The 25,053-nt window shown below is 41.9% G+C and overlaps 1 protein-coding gene across 1 annotated transcript in view; it reads left to right on the top strand.

The window, feature by feature from the left end:
- Positions 1 to 13,949: 13,949 nt before the first annotated feature.
- LOC117345823 (ly6/PLAUR domain-containing protein 3-like) overlaps positions 13,950 to 25,053 on the top strand; it is a 47,384-nt gene continuing 36,280 nt past the window's right edge. The window contains exons 1-2 of the mRNA XM_033915012.1: positions 13,950 to 14,071; positions 18,449 to 18,538. Coding sequence (XP_033770903.1) covers positions 18,460 to 18,538 — 79 coding nt within the window. The 5' untranslated portion in view covers positions 13,950 to 14,071; positions 18,449 to 18,459. The remainder of the gene's footprint in view (positions 14,072 to 18,448; positions 18,539 to 25,053) is intronic.

The following is a 25,053-nucleotide window of genomic DNA, read 5'->3' as shown; positions in this document are numbered from 1 at the left end:
ATGGAAGAGAATTAATGTGTGTGGGATGAGGGGGTAACTAATTTCTTCAACTAAATAATTCAATCCACCTCAAACAGACATAGGAGAACTCACGCACCATTCACACACCCTCCAACCAAAAACGTCAAAAGAAAAAAACTGTTCGACAACCTCCTAGCCATTCGAGCTGCAACACTCGACCCCCAACTCTACATCCTATTGACCTCGACCACAGACTACAAAACCTTCAAAAAGAAATAAAACCCACACTATTCAAAAAACACATAAAACCGAACTAACACAATCAGAACTGTCCCAAGCATCACCTGCAACTACTCCATATGTACTTCTGATGTCATGACAATTCAGACATAATTTATGTTATGTTATGTTTGGAATATAAGAAAATTTTCACTGCCTGTTTCTATTCTGACCATTTATTCCGTTTCATGGTCATTACAAAAAATATTTTTTTACATGGGGGGGGGGGGGATGTCAAAAAATGATGGGCCCCGGGTGCCACATACCCTAGGTACGCCACTGCAAACTGGTACACTCGTAAACCAAGGTTTGACTATATACCCATTGTTAAACTGAAACCAGATTCATACAGATCGATCCTGCACAGTCAATGCTAAAAGAAAACAGTCATTTTCTTACATACAGATACACCACAGATCAGATGCTGCTCTCCTCTTAGCGTAGGACTTAAAACTTCTGGTTAGAACTAACTGAAGCAAATTTCATGGTTGGGAAAAAAAAAAAAAGGTTTTGCAAATCACTGCAAAAATTCATAAGAGACTGCACTGCTTGCACCAGGGAACCATCAAGCCTTAGGCAAACAAGAGGCTCTGAAAAGCTGCCGTGCATTTACAGTACACAAATTGGGGGGTGGGGGTTAAGATGAAAACAGGCAATACAATACTACTACTACTAATAATAATAGATGTCAGCGGAGCTTGTGCTCTGATTGATCAGTCAGGTGCTGATGCTTTCAGCTCGTGGAACGAGCTTGTCCTCCTGCTCTAGCATTATGCAGGCTGTCCTCCTGCTCTACCCTGCACGTGACACCTCCCAATGAATCAGCAGCAACAGTCTCTGTCACATAGGAAGTGAACTCAGCACGTAGGCATACAAACTCTGTGCCTTTGTGCTGAGCTCCATGTCTATGTGACAGACTTGCTGATTTGTCAGGAGCTCAGTGTGGTGCCGGACCGGAAATTAGGTAGGCCTTGCGATAGGTACCCCGGGTCCATCCCCAAGGGAGTCCTATCGGCCTGGGAGGGGTCCCTGTGGGAGTCTTGACCTCGGGGAGGGGGGGGGGGAATCCCCAAGGGACTTGTTCCCGTGCAGACCTGTAGAAGAGACCACTTGTGAAATATGGCTGGCGAAAGATAAGTTAGAGTCGAATATTCCTAAACTGCTTACTTGGTCTTTTGCAGTTATGTTAGTTGATTCCCAAAGAAGAGAGGGATGGGTGTAAATGCAGAGCCAAAGGAGTTCTGTTTTAGAGGCATTTAGTTGTAGCTTGTTAATGGTCATCTGAGAGGCAGTTGCGAAGTTTTGCAATCTGGGAATTTTATTTTTTCCCCAGTGGAATATATAGCTGGATGTCAGCAAAGAAGTGAACCTGGTTTTGGAATTTGTGTGTTATGTCTAGGTCAGGTCTAATGTAGAGATTAAATAGTAGAGGGGATAGTAGACCACCCTGAGTTATGCTGTATTTGATTGGTTTTGGTTTTGATAGGTCAGTATCAAGTAGTACAGATTGGGTCCTATTGCACAGGAAGGAGGTGAACCAGCATAGTGCAGTGTCTTGGATACCAATTTTGAAGAGTCGCGTAATGAGGAAAGCATGGTTGATAGTGTTGAAGGCTGCACTGAGGTCCAGTAACATCAGCAGGATATCATTTCCCTTATCCATAAGTTTCCAGCAGTCGTCGATGTCGAGGGCTGTTTTAGTGCTATGGTATTTTCTGAATCCTGACTAGAAGGTGGATAGAGCTTGTTTGTTATTGAATGAGTATAGTTGATTAAGTACAGTTTTGTCCAAGATCTTGGAGATAAAGGGTAGGTTGGAGACAGGTCTGAAGTTGCTGGGCACGTTGGGGTCAAGTGTAAGGTTTTTTTAGGATGGGTCTGATGATAGCCAGTTTCCAGTTTGTGAGTAATAAGCCTGATTGTTTTTGAAAGGCCTTCTATTCCATATTTCACCACATCAAAAAATATTAACAACAGATGATTCCATACTCGGTTGGGGCTCCTTCAGTTGCTTGAGATCTCAGTGTTATATTTTCTACTCTGATGAAGCTTCCTTTTGAACCACTTGCATCTTCATCTCTCAAACATCTCACTTAGAAAGTTACCTTCCTCATATCTTACATCAACACGCCGAGTAATTGAACTTCAAGCACTCATCTCGGATCCTCTGTACACAATATTCTGCCATGATAGAATGGTCCTTCACACTCATTCCAAGTTTCTGCTGAAGGTTGTCTTAGAATTCCATCTTAACCAGTCTATAGTTCTTCTTGTCTTTTTTTCCAAGACCACATTCTCACTCTGGTGAAGCAGCACTCCACACATTGGGCTGCAAACATGCTCTTGCTTATTACTTGAATCAGACCAAACCTCACAGAACTTCCACTCAACTGTTCAATCCTAAACAACTTGGAACTCCTGTCACCAAGAGAACCATCTCCACATGGCTGGCTGGCTGACTATATCTCCTTTTGCTATGCATAAGCTTGAAGGCTGTGTCACTGTACATAAAATCTGAGCAATGGCAACTTCAGTAGCTCATCTATGTTCTACGTTCTACTCCCATTCAGGACATCAGTAAAGCAGCCATTTGGTCCTCAGTACATACCTTCACATCCCACTACTGTTTGGAAAATCATTCCAGACAGGGTAGTTGGTTCAGCAGTTTTCCAAAATGTATTCTCCACTTAGATCAGTGATCTCAAACTTGCGGCCCATCAGGTACTATTTTGAGACCCTCGGTATGTTTATCATAATCACAAAAGTAAAATAAAACAGTTTCTTGATCATATGTCTCTTTAGCTATAAATTACAATATTATTATTAAGACTTAGCCACAAGGAAAGATTTATAAACTATAAAGAATTTTACCTCATGAAAAACTGTAATTTATTTAATAAGACATTAACTATTCTTTCTGAGGCCCTCCAACTACCTACAAATTCAAAATGTGGCCCTGCAAAGGGTTTGAGTTTCAGACCACTGACTTAGATGCTAACTTTACTCCAACCCATTTGGTTTTGCCAGGCTCATGGTAGTTAGCATTAACCCTCTTCCCAGAGGCATGAGCTTAGCTAATGAGTCATGTGAGAACATGAGCTTAGCTAATGAGTCATGTGAGAATGTGCTGCCTGCTTGTCCTCACATAAAGCATAGTTAGTCATCTGTAGCAGGTGTTTCCATGAATGACATCATCCACATGTAAGAATATATGCCTGCTGCCCTTGGGTAACACCTGTTACAGGTAAGTAATTATGCTGTTTCAGTGAAAAATACTGAAAAGTTCCAAACACAAATAACTATTTCATACTTCATGAAAGCTGATTGGAAGGTGGATTTTAGTAAGAATATAGATTTCAAAGTTAAGAGGTTCAGGTCAGGACAATCTCAAATTCTGCTAGTATCTTAGAAAAGGATCTACTATCTTCAGCCTTCCTTAAAATGCACACACACACATATATATGCAGCCTACATGAAGCAGCAGTAGCAACAGAAGCAGCTCAAACATACATTTGTATTTGTTGATTTTCCCTTGTTGGTTCATATCATTTCTAACCTAAAGCATGAAAAATAAACCCCAATTGGCAGGGGTTTTTTCCTAGTGGTTTTACATTTTAGTGTTAATGAGTATTAACTCCAGCCAGCCTTGACCTTCAGTTTGGAAAGCAGCTGCCTGTCAGAAGAGATATTCTGCCTCTTCGAATCTGCTGCAGCTTGCCCATGCCTAGCTCTGTCTTGTATTTCTAGTAATCTTAATCCCCATTTCCTTAACATCCATACCACACCAGTCCAGAATCAGTAGATTATTTCCATTGACCAACATATGGAGACCGAGAAACATAATCATTTTGTATCACTTTAAATTTTTTGACCGCCCATACCACTGCAGCCCGCCCTCTCTAACAACTTCCTGTTTCTGCTAGGGCGGGCGGCAGGGAGGTGCAGCGCTTTTCTAAGAATTTAAATGTAGAGATGCAGCGGGTGAGCGGAAGGAAGGAGGGGGAGGAGTAAATGCCAGTGAAGTGTCGCGGCAGAGAGTGCTGACCAGCAGGCACACTGGCTGATAGCAAGGTGCCACTCCCATCCTTGCAGGAAGTGGAAGTTTCCACCCCACATGATCACCCACAGGACAGGCAATTTTTTGGGAGACCATGGCCCCTTTGGCCCTCCCCCCGTTCCGATGCCTATGAAAAGAATTCACCCTCTTTTCAAATAGTTTGCACATGTGCCAACCCAACCACTATGCATGAACACACTATTTGCAAAGAGAATGTATTCTTTTTGAAAATGAGCTCCCTTTGCAAAGACTGCACTCTTAATGACATTGCTCCAAAACCAAAAATAAAGTCTAATCAAAACAAAATACCCAATGTTAGACATGACACAGAAAATGAAACAAAACTAACATTTGGGTTCCCCATTCTTAGTAAATACTATCATTTACATGTGTATATCAAATACATTAAAAACCCCAATTTTAGAATACTAGAATTTTTACAAGGGGCCCCTGAAGAGATCTCAGCCCAACCAACGAGGGCTAAAAACTTAGTCCTGGGCCGCTGAAGAGTTCTCATCCCAACCAAGAAAGTTGGGGCAGTCTCCATAAAGGGCCATAAACAGTCCAGTGATTTTCCACTTTTTCTGTTCTGACGGAAAAAAAACAGAACGACAAAAGTGGAAAATTGCTGGACTAAGTTTATAGCCTTCAATGGAGACTGCCCTGACTTTCTTGGTTGGGCTGAGAACTTTTCAGTGGCCTCTCATATGTGTAAATCCACAATACATGCTTATGGCATGGGGATGTAGTGTGGGTGGGACTAAGGTGGAACCAAAAAAATGCACATGCATTCCCCATTTGAAAAGGAGAATTCATGTCTGTGATCACCAACATCAATGTCTGGATTTACACCTGCTTCCAGACACATGTAGGTTTTGTAAAAGTGTTCATTCTGAGCAATGCTCAGTTTCCCACCCCTAAAGAAAATTGATAGTGATAAAAGATTGTGGCCTTTGTACTTAATTTGGAGAATTTAGACATGTAGATTTTCCAAATGGCACACATATGTCTATGTGTCTCTGCTTATAGGCCTAGGTTCTGAAATATCAATTTGCAAGTATAATTCTTGACACCTACCCCCTCTTCTACTAAACCGCACTAGCGTTTTTTGCGTGGGGAGACACACTGAATGGGTTGCGCTGCTCCCAATGCTTATAGAGTTCTTATGAGCGTTGGAAGCTGCGCGGGTCATTCAGCGCTGCTCCCGGCGCTAAAACTGCTAGCACGGTTTAATAGAAGAGGCCCCCTAGTCTGTTGCCATATTGCCTCTGTTGATATTTGCAACATTGACAATTATAAAATGGTTGCACCCGCTGCATGTAGCCAGTACATACATCTGCATTCTGCTGGTTCTTTTTTAGAATACCAGCAAAATTTGATATGTCCCAACGTGGACATCTCAGTTCTAATTGCTATGTTCTATCTAAAGTGGGGCTGCACTTCTTTTTTTATTTTTTTGTGTATTTTGGATTGATAAAGCTTAAACTGGCATCAGTGGCGTACCTAGCATATGTGACACCCGGGGCCCATCATTTTTTGGCACCCCCCCATCTGTACGAAAAACATGATTTTTAGTAACAAAAGCCACACGTCACACATGAGTACCTAGGAAAAGGCAGCATCTTAAATATGCAGTGAACAGTATAACATCAATACACCCATTGTAAAACTAAACAAGCCAGACTAGTACAGATCAATCCTACACCGTCAATCCTAACAGAAAGCCATGTCTTTCAAACACACAGAACACAGAAAACACCTTTGCCTAGTATGGAATATGTAATCACAAACTAACCCCTCCCCCTTTTACAAAACTGTAGTGTGGATTTTAGCCACAGTGGTAACAGCTCTGACGCTAATAGAATTCTGAGCATTAGAGCTGCTACCACCATGGCTGGTGCTAAAAAACACTCCACAGTTTTGTAAAAGGGGGGATAAAATAGAAATACATAGACAAAGGTTAAATTGAACCAGCAAGAAGCTGGACTCTGCATACAATGCAACACCACAGAAACAGTGACACATGTCTCCTAAAGCAATAAATAAATAGAAATTTTTTTCTACCTTTGTCTTCTCTGGTTTCTGCTTTCCTCATCTTCTTGTTACTCTCTTCCTTCCATCCACTGTCTGCCATCTCTCTGCCCCTATATGGAATCTTCTCTCCTATGCCCCTTCCAGAAACTGTATGCATCCTTCTTCCATCTCTCCTTTCACCCCCATTGGTCTGGCATCTCTCTCCTCTCCTTCCCTCTCCCACACCTCTCTTCTGCAATCCCTTTCTTCCCTCCTTTTCCTTTTCAATTTATTTTCTGCATCCATCTAGATTATGTTCTTACTACCCTCTCATCAATTTCCTTTTTTACTGTCTACCTACAGCTTGCCACCTCTTTCCCTCACCCCCTCTAGTATTTCCCTAACTCAATCCTTTTCCCTCATCATGTGCCCTCCTTTTATTTATCCCCTCCTTCCATCATCTGCCCTCTTCTCTCTCCCCACTTCCATCATCTGCCCCTTCTCTCTCTTTTCCCCCATTTCATTCATCTGCCCTCTTCTCTCTCCTTCTCTCCACATCCATCATCTGCCCCTTCTCTCTCTTTCCCCCTCCTTCCACCATCTGCCCTCTTCTCTCTCCCCAGTTCCATCATCTGTCCCTTCTCCCCACTTCCATCATCTGCCCCTTCTTTCTCTTTCCCCCCACTTCCATCAGCATCTGCCCCCTTTCGCTCCCTATAACCCAATTCCATGCAGTATCGGTCCCCCTTATGTCTCTTTCCCTGCAATTCCTTCAGCGTCTGCCCCTTTCTCTCCCTCCACCACACATCCATACCACCCTGACCCCCTTTGTCACCCTTCAGCATGATTCCATATCACCCTGACCCCCCTTTGTCACCCTTCACCATGTTTCCATAGCACCCTGACCCCCCTTTGTCACCATTCACCATGTTTCCATAGCACCCTGACCCCCTTTTATCACCCTTTACCATGTTTCCATAGCACCGACCCCCTTTTGTCACCCTTTACCATGTTTCCATAGCACCCTGACCCCCCTTTGTCACCCTTCACCATATTTCCATAGCACCCTGACCCCCCTTTGTCACCCTTTACCATGTTTCCATAGCACCCTGACCCCCCCTGTGTCACCCTTCACCATGTTTCCATAGCACCCTGACCCCCTTTTGTCACCCTTTACCATGTTTCCATAGCACCCTGACCCCCCCTTTGTCACTCTTTACCATGTTTCCATAGCACCCTGACTCCCTTTTGTCACCCTTCACCATGTTTCCATAGCACCCTGACCCCCCTTTGTCACCCTCCACACCCTTTCATGCCACCCTGACCTCGTTTCTTTCTCCATCCGAAAGATCTCACGATGACTGCTTCTGCTCCGATGGAAGAGGTAAGTGACGTCGGAGGGGGCTGGGCCGGCAGACGCAGTTAGTTGCGGCAAGATCCCGTGATGACTGCGGCTGCCGGTCTCCCCCTCCCCAACATCACTTACCTCTTCCCAGTCATCGCGGGACCTTCTTCACTTCAGGGTGGCTGCCGTCTCTGCTCTAATTAGGGCAGCTGCGCTGAAGTACGGTTTGAAGCAGCACGGGAGGTTTCGGATCCAGCCGGCTGTGCACCCCCTTGGAGCGTGCAACCGGGGCGGACCGCCCTCCCCTTGGTACGCCACTGACTGGCATTAGAACATAAGAATAGCCTTACTGGGTCAGACCAATGGTCCATCAAGCCCAGTATCCCGTTCTCTATGGTGGCCAATCCAAGTCACTAGTACCTGGCCAAAACCCAAGGAGTAGCAATATTCCATACTACCGATACAGGGCAAGCAGTGACTTCCTCCATGTCTTTCTTAATAACAGACTATGGACTTTTCCTCCAGGAATTTGTCCAAACCTTTCTTAAAACCAGCTATGCTATCCGCTCTTACCACATCCTCTGGCAACGCATTCCAGAGCTTAACTATTCTCTGAGTGAAAAAAATTTTTCCAAGCTGAAGAGCCCTAACTGTTTTATTTATTCCTCATACAAGAGGAGTTCCATCCCCTTTACCATTTGGTCAAACTTCTTTGAACCTTTTCTAGCGCTATTATATCTTTCTTGAGATAAGGAGACCAGAATTGAACACAATTCTCCAGGTGAGGTCACACCATGGAGTGATACAGGGGCATTATGACATTCTTAGTCTTGTTAAACATCCCTTTTTAAATAATTCCCAACATCCTGTTTGCTTTTTTGGCCGCCACCTCACATTGGGCGGAAGGCTTCATTGCATTGTTTATGATGATACCCAGATCCTTTTCTTGGGCGCTAACCCCCAAGGTGGACCCTAGGATCCAGTAACTGTGATTCAGATTATTCTTCCCAATGTGTATCACTTTGCATTTGTCCACCTTAAATTTCAACTGCCATTTGGCCACCCAGTCTTCCAATTTCCTAAGGTCCGCCTGCAATTTTTCACAATCCGCATGCGTTTCAACAACTTTGAACTGTTTAATGTCATCTGAAAATTTAATCACCTCATTCGTCATTCCAATTTCTATATCATTTATAAATAAGTTAAATAGCACCGGTCCCAGTACAGACCCCTGTGGCACTCCACTGTTTACTCTCCTCCATAGAGAAAATTTACCATTTAACACTACCCTCTGTTTTCTATCTGATAACCAACTCCTAATCCACAACTGAACTTTGCCTCCTATCCCATGACACTTCAATTTTCTCGGAAGCCTCTCATGAGGAACTTTATCAAAAGCTTTCTGAAAATCTAGATACACTATATCAAACTGGCTCACCTTTATCCACATGTTTATTCACACCTTCAAAGAAGTCAAGCAAATTTGTGAGGCAAGATCTCCCTCGGCTGAACCCATGCTGATTCCATCTCATTAAATCATGTTTGCCTACGTGTTCCACAATTTTATTTTTTATAATTGTTTCTACCATTTTGCCTGGCACCGAAGGGGGCAGACGGATGTTACTTGGGAGGGGAGAAGGTGAGAGCAGATGCTGGATGGAATTGGGGATGGGAGAGAGAGAGGGGAGCAGATGCTGAATGGAGGTTTGGAGGAAAGAGGGGAGCAGACACTAAATAGAAGTGGAGAGAGGGGGGTAGACGCTGGATGAAAGTGGAGAAGGCAGAGAGAGGAAAAGATGCTGGATGGAAGGAGTAGAGAAAGAGGGCATATGATGGAAGGAGGGAATACATAAAAAAGGGCACATGCTGGATGGGAGGATTGATAGAGTTTGTGAAATATTAGAGGGGGTGAGGGAAAGAGGTGGCGAGCTGTGGGTAGACACAGTTGAGGACTGCGTAGTAAGAAAGAATTTAATTTAGACAGATGCAAAAAGTAAATTGAGAAGGAAGACAAGAGAAGGAAGAGAAGAGTGAAATGCCAGACTATGGGAGAGGCAAGGGAAGGGAAGAAGATGGATGCCAGACCAATGGGGGTGGAGGGAGAGATGGGAGGGAGATGCAGTCAGTTTCTGGAAGGGGCATAGAAGGAGAGAAGATGCCATATGAAAGGGGCAGAGAGAGAGAGCAGACAGTGGATGGAAGGGAGTGATGAGAAGATGAGGAAAGGAGAAACCAGATATGACAAAGGTAGAAAAAAAATTGTCGATTTATTTAATTTTTTTATTTTGTTTTTGCTTTAAAAATAATAACAACTTTATTCTTCTATACCGCCATAATCAGATGACTTCTAGGTGGTTCACATCAAAGAGAGCTGGACAATTAGCGAATTACAAAAAATGCAAAAAGTGAGGGTACAACTTATTACACAAGAAATAGACATAAGGAAAATATGAATCTCAAGTATGCAATATGAGTCTCAAGTATGCAACCCAAGGAATAAAGCTGGACAATCAGCGAATTACGGAATGCAAAAAGTGAGGGTACAACATATTAAACAAGAATAGGCAGAAGGAAAATATAAATTTATAAATTTAGTGTGGCTTCTGTTTAGGCGATGAATCTGTCAAACAGTACAGTTTTAATTACTCTCCGAAAGGTGCCATAGGTCAGCCTGGTTCCATTGATGTAATTACCCAGCCAGGACTGCTGTTTGCTTGCTTGAAACATGAAAGACCTGTCCAAAAAGGATTTGTATTTGCAGCCGGTGATCCTTGGGTATTGACATGTATATCCTGGACATATGGATGATTCAACTGGACTCTACAGACCTAGATTTTTACTTGTGTATGCTAGACACCCTGCTGGAAACTACAGACATATTTTCCCATAGCCAGGCCCAGACTGTTTGCAATGCTAACAATGATGTTCTTGTTTCCCTGCTGGGAGAATATCCCTTCAAGGTTATGCTGAACTGTTATCACTGCTATATGACTTCATAGACTTCATATGCCAGACACCATAGACTTTATTGAAGCATCAGAAGAGTTAAAACATCGTTTCCATAATAGGGGATATCCTGCGAAATCTATTAAACAAGCCTTTACCAGGGCAAAGTATATTAATAGGGACCTATTAATCTCTGAACAGGTGGTAGAAGAAAAAAGTGACAAATTAATATGTGTGCTCCCTTACTCAGAGGTAGCAAAAAAACTTATAACATACATTAAAACATACTGGCATGTATTACAATTACACCCTGTGTTTAAAGAGATCCCAATGTTTGCCTTTAAAAGAGGAAAAACTATAGGCCAAGTTTTAATTCAACAAAAACTGGGGAATTTTAAATCTATGATAGTAGGAAATCATACAAGTTGTGGACGATGCCAGTGGTGCTCTTATACCATCATAGGCACCACTTGGAAAGACCCTCAAACTGGAAAAATCATCACGGCCAGAGCACATACCAACTGCCAATCTACACAAGTAATATATATTATTATATGCCCGTGTAATCTGGTATATGTGGGTCGGACTTCACGACCCATACACATCAGATTAAATGAACTTAAGTCACGATTGAAAACAAAAAATGTTCTAGCTCCAATGGTGGAGCATTTTTTGGAACATCATCATACAATTGAGCAGATACAGTGGCGTATAATTGATAGTATGGGAAGTGGGTGGGAGGGAGGTAACAATGAAGAAAGACTGAACTATAAAGAACAGCGTTGGATATACGCGTTAAATACAGTGATTCCACACGGATTGAATGTGGAACTAGAATGGGGTTCTTTGATCTAACGTGCATCTGGATGGAAAGGTTACCTTTTAGTAATAAATCATGTATATTCTATCTAATTAAGTTTGACAAGACGTAGCACCCCGTGATGCTTACGTGGCGTGATGACGTCACTTATGCTAATGAGGGCTTCGTCCTATTTAAACTCTAAGTAAAAACGCCGCCGCCATATTTGTGGAGAAGTGGTCACAAGTCTTGGCGGTAAATTTGAAAGGTAAGCGAGATAATAGGGCACTCTAGTAAAGTTAATATCTGGTGGTGTTTTATTAAGATGGTAATTGGCTTTTGTTGTATCCTAGGGGTAAAACCTTGATAAAGCTATCCAGCGAAACATGTTGGTGTGAAATTCCCCGTAGCCAAAGACCACAAGACCAAGCTAAGTAGTGCTTAATATTTTAAGCTTTGAGTCTATATAAAACTGTTTAAGAAAAAACAAAAAATTAATCACAAAAGCAAAAAGAGGTTAGAAAATATAAAAGGATCCAATGAGGAGCTTCCACATAAAGCTTAGAGCAATGAACGAGTTTGAGCTCTGAGTGGTGGCCTGAGGTTCCAAAAAACTGTATGGTAACAGGTGTTTATTATCTCAGATGGTTAAGATCACTGTCGAGTTTAAACAGTAGACACCATAGAAAGCCATAAAACTCTTATAATGAGCAAGGAGCTCTGCTCATGTGGGTGTAACGAGATGAAAGAACTTGGTACCAAACCATGGGTTTCCTGTCTCCCAACCAAGCTATGGGAACCAGATAGCTGGATTGTTGAAAGGTCATCTTTGCCAACTTTTCATCTTACAAGGACACCAACTCGAATATGCACAGAATTGTAACACCTCTAATTAGCAGCTGCATGTCTCCGTGCTGAAAGAAGAAAGTTCAGCAACAGTTTTCTGTTTCTGCAAGGCCCCCGGTGGAGGTGTGAGAGAGGCGTGGACAGATGGGAAGAGTTAGCTGTACATTATTTTTATGTACCAATAGGGAATTACATAACCAGAATTCGGGGATGGACTTTCTTGGGACAAAGGAAGATTTGCTCTGTATAAAAAACACGTGCATTCTAGAAAAAGCCAGAGAGATTCACTTACTTATGCTACGGGAATTGCTAGCCCCCTGCTAAGCATATGGGTGCAAATTCTTCTCTCCATTGCATATTCTGAACTGACAATATATTTTTTCCAATATGTTTTTGCTGCTGTAATACTGTAAGTTTTTTATACTAACAATAAACAAATATTATCTGTTTTGGAAGATACAATGCTGTCTTGTAGTTATTTCAATGAGGTAAACAAAGCAGCCTTTTATCTCAGTATGTAAATATGTTACAGTTTCTGGTTGACAGTGTGGGGTTGTGTAGTACAAAATGTAGTAGAAGATAGGAGGTGCTAGTCCCCAGACCTGCTTGAAACAAATAGAGGCAAACTTGAACATTATTCGTACCTCCATTGGCAACCAGTGTAACCTTCTATAGTAGGGGCTAATGTGGTCATTTTTCCTCAATCTGAAGATCAAGCAAACTGTTGTGTTTTGTACTATTCTTAATTTTCTTACTTTAGGCTAAAGTAGTATTGTAGATCCTTTTGCTGGACTCGTTTTGATACATTTTTGACTAATTCAGAGACCAAAACCCCCTTCCCCAGGCCAGGACAGGATACCATATCAGCAGTATACTTTACTGACCTGAGGAAAGAGGTTATAGCCTCTGAAAGCTAATTGAAAAATGTATTAGTCCAATAAGATGGTATTATCTTATTTTCCTTTTTTTGTTTTGTTTTATTTTTGTTAATTTGTAAAGTGCTTGCTATTTCTCAATTGTGTGGTTTTTTTTCTTTCAAATTTACATCTGCTATCTTTATATTTTGCACAATATTAGGGGGACATGCATCACTGTTTCTGTATTTGTGGTGGTGCATTGTATGAAGTGTGGCTTCTTTGTGGTTCAGTTCAACTTTTGTCTATGTATTTCTATTTTTAGTTTGTGATTACTTATTCCATACTGGGCAAGGGTGTTTCTGTGTTCTGTTTGTAGGAAAGACATGGTTTTCTGTTAGCATTGACTGTGCAGGACCGATTTGTAGAAGTTTAGCTTGTTTAGTTTCATTGACATTCTACTGCTCACTGCAGTATGTAAGATGCTGCCTTTTCTTTCCTAGGTACACTCTTGTTGTGCAATGTGTGGATTATTACTAGAAATCATGGTTTTCATATAGAGGATGGGGTGTTAAAAAATGATGGGCCCCAGGTACATATGATAAATACACCACTGGGTCCAGCAAACCTCTTCCCTGTCTCTCCTTCTGCTAGCAGTCCTCTTGCCTCCTAGTTTCCCACTATATACTGTAATTGCAGGTAACTCCCATCTCATTAAGAAATATTGGTTTGTTTTTGATGCAAAACAAAAACCATCAGCTTTGTTTTGCATATGTTGATTTAGAACATCAGCACATTGTGTTTGTTTGCTTTTGATGCTCCACCTTTATTAGCTCTGTACTGATGAAAATCCAGAAACATCCATTCTGACTGGGGCTACAAGAACAGGGCGGTGCCTAATTTCTTCTTCCTCTTTTGCTGCTGTAAATTTGTGTTTCTCATCTCACTTCCCACTGCAAAGCAACGAAAAGGTCAGTAAAACAAGTACACCAGTTATGTGTCTGGGTGACAGTAGGTGCTGGATCAGAATTTGTTACCCATTGATGGGCCTTTCTTGGTAATGATGCATAATAACAGAGAGATTTTCAGAATAAAACTATCTGAGGAGAAATTCTTATGGATTTGTAGAAGTCGTGAAGAATAAGTATGGCTGTAGACTGTATTTTTGTTTAACATCAAGTTGTTATCCACAGGAAAAAAAAAAAAAAAAGCAGGTACAAGATACCGCATGAATGAGGGAGGCACGGAGAAAACATTGGACTCCTTTCACTAAGGTGCGCTAGCGTTTTTAGGGCACGGCAATTGCGCGCTAAAACCTAGCGAAGCTTAGTAAAAGGAGCCCATTGTCAGTTCATTTATTTTAAACTTTCTTGTCAATGTTTTACGTGTTAAACTGAAAATTTAGGATATGCACGGAAAATCTAAAACAAGCTAATCCAGGGTACTCTAAACTCAGAGCAAGCAGTCACGGTAACTATTATCATGAAGAGCAGTGGGGGTGTTTTCGAGGTCAAAGGGAGGACCGCCCTCCGAGATCAACTCTGCTCACCCTCTCCGTCCCCACCTCCCCCCACGCCTTGTTTTCCTTTTCCTGGAGCAAATCAGGTCGAGAAAATCAGTGACCTTCTGATTCCTGCCTAAGGCAAAGCTCTGTTCACCCTTGATCTCCAGAGGTGCTACGTGAGTGCTGTCTTTGATCCTGGCTGAGCCGTTGTGAATCTCAAACTCTTGGGTTTTTGGTTTTTTTTACATGGTCTTGAAGCGATCTTGTGTCTTCCGTTGTTTTTCCTGCATTCCGTGATTTAGCTATGACTGTGGGGGAAGGGGTAAAACACGGACCTCGCGGATCTGAACCCGCACGTCCTTAAAAATCTGAGCTCCGTTTGGAATCGCCCCAAGGCTACGCCTTGATGCTGGTTTATACACGAGGCGAATTACAAAGTTTGTGAAAGTGAAAAATGCTGTAAAGCAGGGAACAAGGTAAAACTCATCCTCATTGAATAGTATTGAGATCCTGGTTAAAAAAAAATAAAAAAAAAGCAGAATTTTCCAGCATTGAATGACAGCAGCAGGCTGTCATAAAAGAAGCGCATTTCATTCTTAAGGTGGTCTGCCCTAGATCCTGGAGATGTCAAGCAGGAGGGTAATACGATTTTAAACAGTTTAAAAATTGCTCATAATATTTTTTTCCCATGGGATAGGGCTCAATTTTACCTTTTTAAAATGGGATGTAACTGCTTTAAGAATCTATTTTTATCCATTTTCTGACATTCCTCTTAGCTCCGGGCTGCAATACAGCTTTATTTATTGCACGAACTTGGCTAGGGAGAGCAGAGGGAGCACACACTCTCAGCTCGGACCCACTCCCCCAATTCTACTCCAGGTCCCGGCTTTCACTTACCAGAGACAATAAGTCCACATTAAACACTATTGGACAGAATAAGAGAGCACTGTAGTGTCCCTTCTGATGTAAAAATGATCTCTCCTAATATGGGTGGTGTAAGGGGATACACCTTATTTTATCTCTGTTAATATTCCATACACTGCAAAATGTTAACAGGGAGTCAGTGTGGTCTACAGTACAGATTGGGGTCTACAAATTTTAAAGATATATTTTTTTCTATTAATTCCTCTTGAATATGCCTTTTCTTCAGTCCTAAACTGATAATATCATAATAGTCTTAATGGTAGACTATTCCAAACTTTGGATCTTTGATATTTAAAAGTAGATTCATATACAGTAAAACCTTGGATTGCAAGTAACTTGGTTTGCAAGTGTTTTGCAAGACAAGCAAAACATTGTATTAAATTTTAACTTGATATACAAGTACATACAGTATACACACATCACAACTGAGCCAATGGTTCTTCTCTCTCTGAGGTCTTGCAATACAAGTACGTATAGTGTTTTGTATTAAAGTTTTGGGATTGTGGAACAAATCGTCTGAGTTTCCATTATTTCTCATGGGGAAATTTGCTTTGATATACGAGTGCTTTGGATTACAAGCATGCTTCTGGAACAAATTATGCTTGCAAACCAAGGTTTGACTGTAATTGTTTATGACAGATAAGTAGTGAAGAGGGAACATTTATGTATCAATCTTGAGCTATTAAAGGGTCTCAGAATATTAACATCAGAAATTAGCCCCCTAGAATTTAATCCATTTATAGCCTTATGAACCATACAAGCAGTCTTCAATTGTATTCTCTTTTTTTTCAGTGGTAACCAGTGTAACACCCTCAAAAGTGGACTAGCTCTCTCAAACTGATTTACAGAAAAAAATAATGTGGTTGCAGTATTCTGAAGTAACTTTAGTCTCTTATATTCTTTCTCTGTTAAACCACAGTTAAGATAATCCAAGTATAGAAGAAAAACAGGTTGTACCACAGTACTAAAACTTTCCTGGTGTAAAACTGATCTTATTGTTCTTAATTGCCTTAGTCGGTTCATAGACAGTAACGTGGAAGACAAAGGCGCGCGCCGACAACTGAGCGCAAGATGGAGGTGCGCGCCGAAGAAAAAGACTGTTTTTAGGGGCTGCGACGGGGGTTTTTGTTGGGGAGCCCCCCCCCCACTTTACTTAATACATATCGCGGTGGTGTTGTGGGGGGTTTGGGGGGTTGTAACCCCCCACATTTTAGTGAAAACGTAACTTTTTCCCTATAAACAGGGAAAAAGTTAAGTTTTCAGTAAAGTGTGGGGGGTTACAACCCCCCAAACCACCCACAACGCCCCCACAACGCGGCGCGATCTGTATTAAGTAAAGTGGGGGGTTTCCCCCTGCCCCCCGTCGTAGCCCCTAAAAACAGTCTTTTTCTTCGGCGCGCACCTCCACGCTGCGCTCAGTTGTCTGCTTGCGCCTTTGTCCCGGCGCGCTTTTGACCTGACACCGCCTTAGCCTAAAGAAAAATTTCTTAACCAAGGAATTAATCTGATGGACAACAGTAAGATCAGAATCTTTTATAACACCTAATACTTCTGAACTTTTGAACTTTTGAAGTTCTCAGTCTTAAGTTTCTCTACCTTCTTTCCTTTATAGAATAGGCTCCAAATAGGTGCCCTTTTATAGAATTGTTTTCCATGTGATAATCTAAGAGGATAAATTGTATAAGTATACGCTAACATTTATGTGCTGATTACGCAATATACCTGCATATTTGTGCATAAACACACACAAATGCTAATATTCCACTGAAATGTTAATCTATAAATACATTGGGAGGGAGCTACGGTTGAGAAAAGGCGTGTTTTGAAGTCTTTTTGGAAAAAATAAACAAGCAATATTTTTAAAAATAAATTATTTTCAAGAAAAACCTTTCACCTGGGATAAATGCTGGTGCTTCAACTAAACAAATAGAGAAGATTGGCATATTCAATACATTTACTCCATTCAGAATCCAATCAACATCACTAGAGCTCGCTCATTCGTTACTACCAACCAAGCAGTAGAGAAAAAGCCTCAGAAACAAGGAGCCCAAAACACCATTGAACTACAATGGGGAACGCAAAACGGGTTGTCTCACTTTCATTCATATCTCGCATCTTGGCACTGCACCACTTTTACAGTATATTCAGTTTTATAGTCCACTGTTATAGTCTTTAAACTCTAGCAGCATTAAGCAACATAATCAATCTGCTATTTTTTTTGTGAATTTTCTGTCATATTCCTGATTAAAGCTGATACCACAGGTCATGGCATGGCGTTGTATATCCCTGTCTAACTTAGCCAGTGATAGAGTTTAAAAACATTGAGACTGCTGCTGGCTGAGTATTTACCAGTACTATTTTGCAATATGAATATATTGAAAATAAATTAAAGCTCTTTTTTCATATGTTTGATAAGTGATGCTACTATTTTTTAATATGGGATACAATTTATGATTTTATGTTTGGTTTTAGTTGTGTAATGCAATACCATTAATGTAGCCTGAGGGTGGCTAGAACATTCCACTAAATGTAATCAGAACATTCTCCTCAATCTTCCCCATCTAAAGTTTTCTCCTTGCAAAATTGAAGAAACTGCAGCTGGAAGTTGGCATCAGTGGGCCGAAATCATTCTTATTTCATTCTTGTACTTTACCTATGTTCCCTCTCATGTCTTGCATTGAAAGAAACATGCTCCTCATTCCTGATATTTCCGTTAGATTTGCAGTTCACTCATTTTGTCAGAAGAGTTACCATTCCACTGACTTGCACAGACAGGTAGATTTCCTATACATGCATGCAACAGCTGGGTGGGGGAGAGTGGGAAGTGCAAAAGTGGCCAGGTGTGAACAAGGCAATGCCTGAAATGTGGACTGATTCCTAGAGGAAGATGTTTTCTTACGTTATTTGATTTCCATGATAGGACTCTAAACAATGGATCCAAGGACATATTGCCAGCATATCTTCTGGGCTGCAGTGACCAGCTTTCTTGTGGCCGTGCTCTTCTTACAAGGTAATGTATCCATGTATACAGTGTGAAAAATACAATATCCACACAGGGAACAGCGCAAACTACCAAATACAGTGGTACCTCAGAATCCGAAAGTCCCAGAACTCGAACGTTTTGGAATCCGAACTTTTTTTTGTATTAAATTTTGCCCCAGAATCCGAACTCTGCTTTGGAATCCAAACGCCCTGCACATTGTATGTGTGTGTTTCTGCCCCTAAAATCCAGTGTATTTACTGTTAAAATTTGAGTTTGTGGGACCCAGGAATGGATTAATCTAATTTCCATTATTTTCAATGGGAAAAATTGTCTTGGAACTCGAATGTTTTGGAACTCGAACAGGGTTCTGAAACGGATTAAGTTCGGATTCCAAGGCTTCACTGTAATTCAAAATCCCCTGCTCAACTTGCTGGCCTTGGGCAGGGAGGGGATGTTAGTGTTTGGGGCTGGGGAGGCTTAGCTTCCCCAAGCCTCTTATACACCTATGGGCACTGTCACTGAAAAAATATACTACAAATGGGGAGAAAAGCCAAATGGCATTTGAAAAAAATACCACAACAAAAATGTGAACGGTCACAGTATGTCAGAGTCATTACAAGCCAGTGTGAATGCAAGAGGCAAAAAAAACACTACTGGAAGGAATGGTCTGAAACATAGGCATCAGAATGGGGGAGGCACGGATGCCATGGCACTCCCAAAAATCAGAGCCAGGCACATGATCCCCCACTCACTCACACCCAGCCCCCGCTACTGCTTCTCTAGACTAGCAGTGGCAAAACAAAGATGAAGCCATCACAGGACCACTTCGTCCAGCCTCACAATTGATGGACCTGCCTCCCTCTGATGAGATCACTTTCAGATCTGGGGTAGAGCTGGCAGCCTTGAGGATGGGCAGAGGGGCCTCATGATGTCTTCATCTTTGTTTTGCGGCTGCTGTTGCAGCTGTTAGTCTGGTGAAAAAGCAATGGCAGTGGTCGGCGGTTGCATGATACAAGAGGGAGAGGGGGCAGATATGTTGGATGAAAGGGAAGGGGGGACACACTGAATGTAGGAGGGGTTAGGGAGAGAAGCGCTAAAGACGGAAGGGAAGGAGAGAAATGCTGAGCATATTAATGGGGAAGGGTGTTCAGAGGTAGGGAAGGATGCAGGATGCTGTAGTAGTGGGGGGACCACTATGGGAGGGCTGGTAAGGGAAAGGGAAATGCTGGGGTTGGAGCATGGGTGGGGTTGGGGAGGAGCTTGGCCGCCCACCAAACAAAAAACCATTCACTGCTGTCCCTGGTCTGAAACACAAGTAAGTGTATTGTATACAGCTAACAAATATAACTTAGCTCAGGCCTGCACAACTCCGTCCCTCGAAGGCCGAATCCAGTTGGGTTTTCAGGATTTCCACAGTGAATTTGCATGAGATCTATTTGCCTGCATTCTTCCATTGTATGCATATTGATCTCGTTCATATTCATTTGGGAAATCCTGAAAACCTGGCCTGGTGAGGGCCAAAGTTGAGCTCCTCTGACTTAGCTGAAAAGCATTCAGTGCAGGCATGCAGTCCAACCAGCATCTGATACCCCTCCCCCCACCCAAACAAGGGACTCCTCATCTTGTTGAAACAGGTGTAAAAAAGTTTTCTGACAAAACCACATATACGTACAGTGGCATATTTAAAAAAATCTAGGGGGTATGCAAAGACCCTGGCCCTATGATAATTTCTTAAAGGTAACTTGAGGCAAAATGTGTCTTTTTAACTCTTTCATTCTTCCTAATGCATACTGGACCTAGTGTGAAAGAAATAAAGGTTACAACTCCCACAGTATAATGGATAGAATCCTGCAATGCTGGAGTGGTGAAACTAACTAAATCTGTCTAGAAATTAAGGGAGGAATTTTTATTTTTATTTATCAAATTTTCATCATTATCATTTTTACAGATAATAATAAAGAAAGGAAAAGTTACAGAAAAATAAAATATTTCAAGTATTATTCACTATCTCCTCTAGTCCTCATAATGGGAGAATATATCCTGATATTAACTAAGCAATACATTCAAACATAATCATGATCAAAAAATCAAATATTTATGGTGCATCATAAATCTAAACTCTAAACTATTATTAATTCAGATGGCGGCCTTACAAGTTTCATGAAGTTGTAAAAATTGTTCCAATTGAATAGAGTCCCAGTATACATATTCACTTTCTTTAAATTTCACTAGGCATTTGCATGGAAACTTTAGATAAAATGTGGCTCCCAAAACCAACACCCTTGATTTCAAAGCTAAAAAAGCTTTTCTTCTCAATTGTGTAGCTTGAGCCACATCTGGAAAAATCAATACATTATCTCCACAAAATTTAAGAAGCTTATTCTGAAAATAGGCTTTCATAATTAAAGATTTATCTATCTCTCTTGCACAAGTTATCAATAGGGTATATCTAGTTTAAGGGAGGAATTTTTAAACCCGGTGGGGTAGTTGTGTCAAAGGGCCTGTAAGCCTATTTTCAAAGGGAGACTAAATTGCCCCTTTTATTATTTGTTTTAAGTTTGGAGCAAATTATTTAAAAAATATTAAAGTCCTCAGTTTAGAGGTCCCTTAAGGGTATGAAAATCTGACTGTTCATCTCTTTAAGGGCAACATAATTCTTCAAAACTGAACAGAATGGGCCCAAACGTGGAACAGAGGAGAACCAGAGGAAATACACATCTAGTTCAAGAATGGACTTGACTAGACAAGGGGTTCTGGAGATATAATCCTCATTGTGTTTCTGCAGGAGAGACAGCTGCAGCAGCTACAGAATTGGCTGATAGTGATATCTAATGGCTGGATGAGTTATCATACTTGGATTCATTTTTTTCTAACACAAAGGAATCTTCTAAAGAAATTAAGTATACCTAGGACTTAAACTCACCCACACCTGCACACCCCACCATACATCCTAGCAAAATAGACAACAGTCACACACAAGTAATCACCCAGATAGGCAACAGAGAACCCACAAGCAGAGGTATTAATAAAAATGTTCTTTCAGGGTTTCCACTGCATGCTTGTTGCAGGTTTCCAGGTCTCGCTGTGTCTTGTAAGGTAGAACCGATAGCTAGAGAATGACACCGGAAAACATTTGTCCCTATCTTCACCTCATCCCTGTGAATTCGGTCCCTGTCTCTGCCCCATCCCCCCAAGCACGGTCCTTGTCTCCGCACTATCATTGTCCCCACCCCATCTTTGCAAACCATCTGATTCCATCTGCACAAGCCTCGAATAGTTATCATTTACGAGATTGAACTTATTTTATTAAAGTATAAAAAGAAACAATATTCTGTACAATTGTCATTTTATAAACACAAATAATATAGAACAAGGATCAACAAAACCCCTGTCTCCCCTCTCCTCTCCTTTACAAATATTCTAATCTAATCTTTGTGAGTTGGACAAACCTAAGCAGGCTCAAGGCGACTAAATAGGGCAAAGGAAGCAAAGAGGAAGGGGAGGGGAGGAGGAGAAGACCCAATGATATTAAGCAAAAGAAAAGAGCTCAAGGTGATCTTATAAAGTTAATTATCAAAGAGCAGAGTTTTCAGTTTTCTCCGGAATTGTTCTTATTGACTCTGCGAGATCATTCCAGATTTTGACTCCCAGGAAAGTGAACATGGTTTGGAAGATTCTTCTGTACTTGAGATTTTTTGTTGAGGTTCAATTGGATCCTGTTGCGTAGGCTGTGAGAGGTGGACCAAGCATCGGATAGGAGTTTGATGAGAGGGGCTGCTGAGTTTCCGTAGATTATATGATGCATGATGCAGGACATTTTGAATTTTATTTGGGCTGGGATGGGTAGCCAGTGGAGTTGTTTGAGGTATGCTGAGATAGTTGTATTTTTTTCAAGCCGAAAATGAGTCTAACTGCTGTGTTTTGAATGAGCTGAAATTTGTATGTAAGGGTGGTGTTAATTCCCGTATAGACAAAGTTACAGTAATCCAGTTGGAATAATATCATCAGGACAATGAGTGTGAAATGACGCTGATGGAAGTATGGCTTGATGAGTCTCAACTGTCTCTCATGGGGTAGTGGGTTTTCTTTCATAGATGGGATACTTGATATTCCGTGGTCTCCCATGCCGGCCCAACTTCCTTCCCTTGCGGTGGATGGCTAGGTTCCCTCTCGTTGGAGCAGCTCCCAGTAGCAGTGGAGCTGTCCCAAAGAAGCAAAAGAAGGTTTAAATCTTGGCACCGCAAGGGATGTCGGGAAGCTTAGCCCGTGTCCCACGCCACCCGATTTCCTCCCCTTACAGTGGATGGCTCTCGGGGCAGCTCCCGATAGCTGTGGAGGTGCCCTGAGGAAATATTATCGCCACTATTAAGAAAACTGAATAAGCCAAAATTATTACAGAATGCTACACAGAAAAATCATGCTAACAGAATACCGCAGTCACACTCGGGGCCCTGTGCAACTCAGGTCAGAGTGAGCCCTAAGCTAGCTGGAAGCTAAAGAAGCACGGCCTGGGCTTTGCGGTCCCCCAGTTATGTCTAATACCAGCTCTAGCAGGATACACATTTCAAATCTGATATATTCTAATCACAAAATAGAAAATAAAATTATTTTTCTACCTTTTGTTGTCTCGTCATTTTATTCTTCAAATCATGTTGGTCTCAGGTGCTGGTGTCTGTTTTCTTTTCTCTTCTCTTAACTCACTTGCCAGGGTTTCCTGAACATTTGACATTTCTTCTTTCTCTGAGCTCACCATCCATCTTCTATCTCTATGTATGTATTGTTTCCCATGTTCAGCATCAATCTTCTCTGTCTCCTATACATCCCTTTCTAATATTTCCCCTTTGCCCATCTCCCTGCCTTCATCATCTCACTATATTATGATCCTCTCCTCCTGTGTACAGTATCACTCCCTATGCTCTCCCATCCAGCATTTTCCTTCTTCGTTCTTATTCTCCTCCATGTCTAGCCATCTTCTCTCTGTGTCCATATACCACCCCCATGCAGCATTCCCCTTTTTGTCCTTGTTCCTATGCTTCCATCCATGCCCACCATTTCCCCTCTTTTTGTATATCTCCCTGTGTCCAGCTTCTCCCCTCTCTTACTCCCTTACACCATTGTATCTCACACTCTCTTTCCTCCCTCCCTTCACTATGTTTAATATTTCACTCAGTCTTCCTTCATCCCCTTGGTTCAGCTGTTCTCTTTCCCTTCCCTTCTCTTCCTCGCTGTACCTCTCTCCTTTCCCTCTAGTCCCCTTCCCATGGGCCCAATATCTCTTATCGCCTCCCTTCAGTGCTTGGGTGTGGGTTTGGCACCTCTCCCTTCTCTTAAGCTCCACTCCACCCACCACATGGGCCCAGCACCTCTTTCCCTTCTCCCCAATCCCCAGACCAGATCCAAGCAACTTTCTCCCCTTCAGCTCCAGCTAGTGCAGCAGTCCAAACAAGCAACTCCCTTTACCCTTCGCAGGTTTAACAGCAGCCCCCCCCTTGCGAGTCCAGCAGCCCTCCTTCCTCCCTATTGTGGGTCCAACAAACCCCCCTCCCTCGCTCCCTCCTGATCACATGTCAAAACCGGCAAAAATCCCCCCAAACAAACCTGTGACTCCCTTGGTCAGTCCCTTTGTGCCTCTTAGAAGGTTCGTAGGACGAAGAGGCAACATCACATGCAGAGCTGCTCCAGAACCTTCTTGCTGCCGAGTCCCTCCTTCTGATGTAACTTCCGGCAAAACCTCTGCAATGTTTGCTTGCAAAAGGAAAAAACTGAAGGGGGTGCTATATTCCACTGCTATGTGGGAGGTGCTGAACGCTGTGAGTGTAACTTCTGTAAGACCCGGTTTGCAGGTTAAGATTGAACACCATTCGTACAGAATCTAGAGTGGATGAAATAGAACAGCAAGTTATGCTAAGTAGCCCAACTCTAGTCGGTCTTTAGATTTGGTTTCCATAGCAGTTGAGTATAGCGCCCCCTTCAGTTTTTTTCCTTTTGCAAGCAAACATTGCAGAGATTTTTCTGATCTGATCTTTTTTATTCCCTTTACTTCATCTACAGGAAAAGAGCTGACAGGCAGGCACTGCATAGAACTATGAATACAGCTCCATTATTTCCTATGGGAAGTTGGAGGAGGGGATGGTGATCTGAAAAAGTTGTTTTTAAGTGTTTTCAAGGGTAGGGTTCAGGCTTCCCACCTCTAAAACCCCTATTTTTGAGGTTTTTATTAAGCCTCTGCAGGCCGTTTTTTGTGCAATTTTTTTTCTGGCAGCAGCCATCTTGGATTTTAAATGATCTTTTTTTTTTTCTAAAGTTTATTCCTGCCTCAAAACCCTTTGATTTTTATAAAAATCAATAGGAATGGACTCCTCAACTTATGCTAACATGAAGGTTGTGCTGGATTGCCAGCAGAGAAGCATCCATGTACTGCGTGCTATGATATGTGTGAGGAGGGGGCAGGAGCTTCAAGCTTAGCCTCTTTCACTTCTTCCAGGATCAGGGAACCATCCTGTGTCCGGGAGATAGGGAGAAAATCCTGCCCAGTACCCCAA

The sequence above is a fragment of the Geotrypetes seraphini genome, chromosome 11, assembly GCF_902459505.1.
Source record: "Geotrypetes seraphini chromosome 11, aGeoSer1.1, whole genome shotgun sequence".
NCBI classification, from domain to species: domain Eukaryota; kingdom Metazoa; phylum Chordata; class Amphibia; order Gymnophiona; family Dermophiidae; genus Geotrypetes; species Geotrypetes seraphini.
This window is presented reverse-complemented; position numbering and strand designations above follow the sequence as displayed.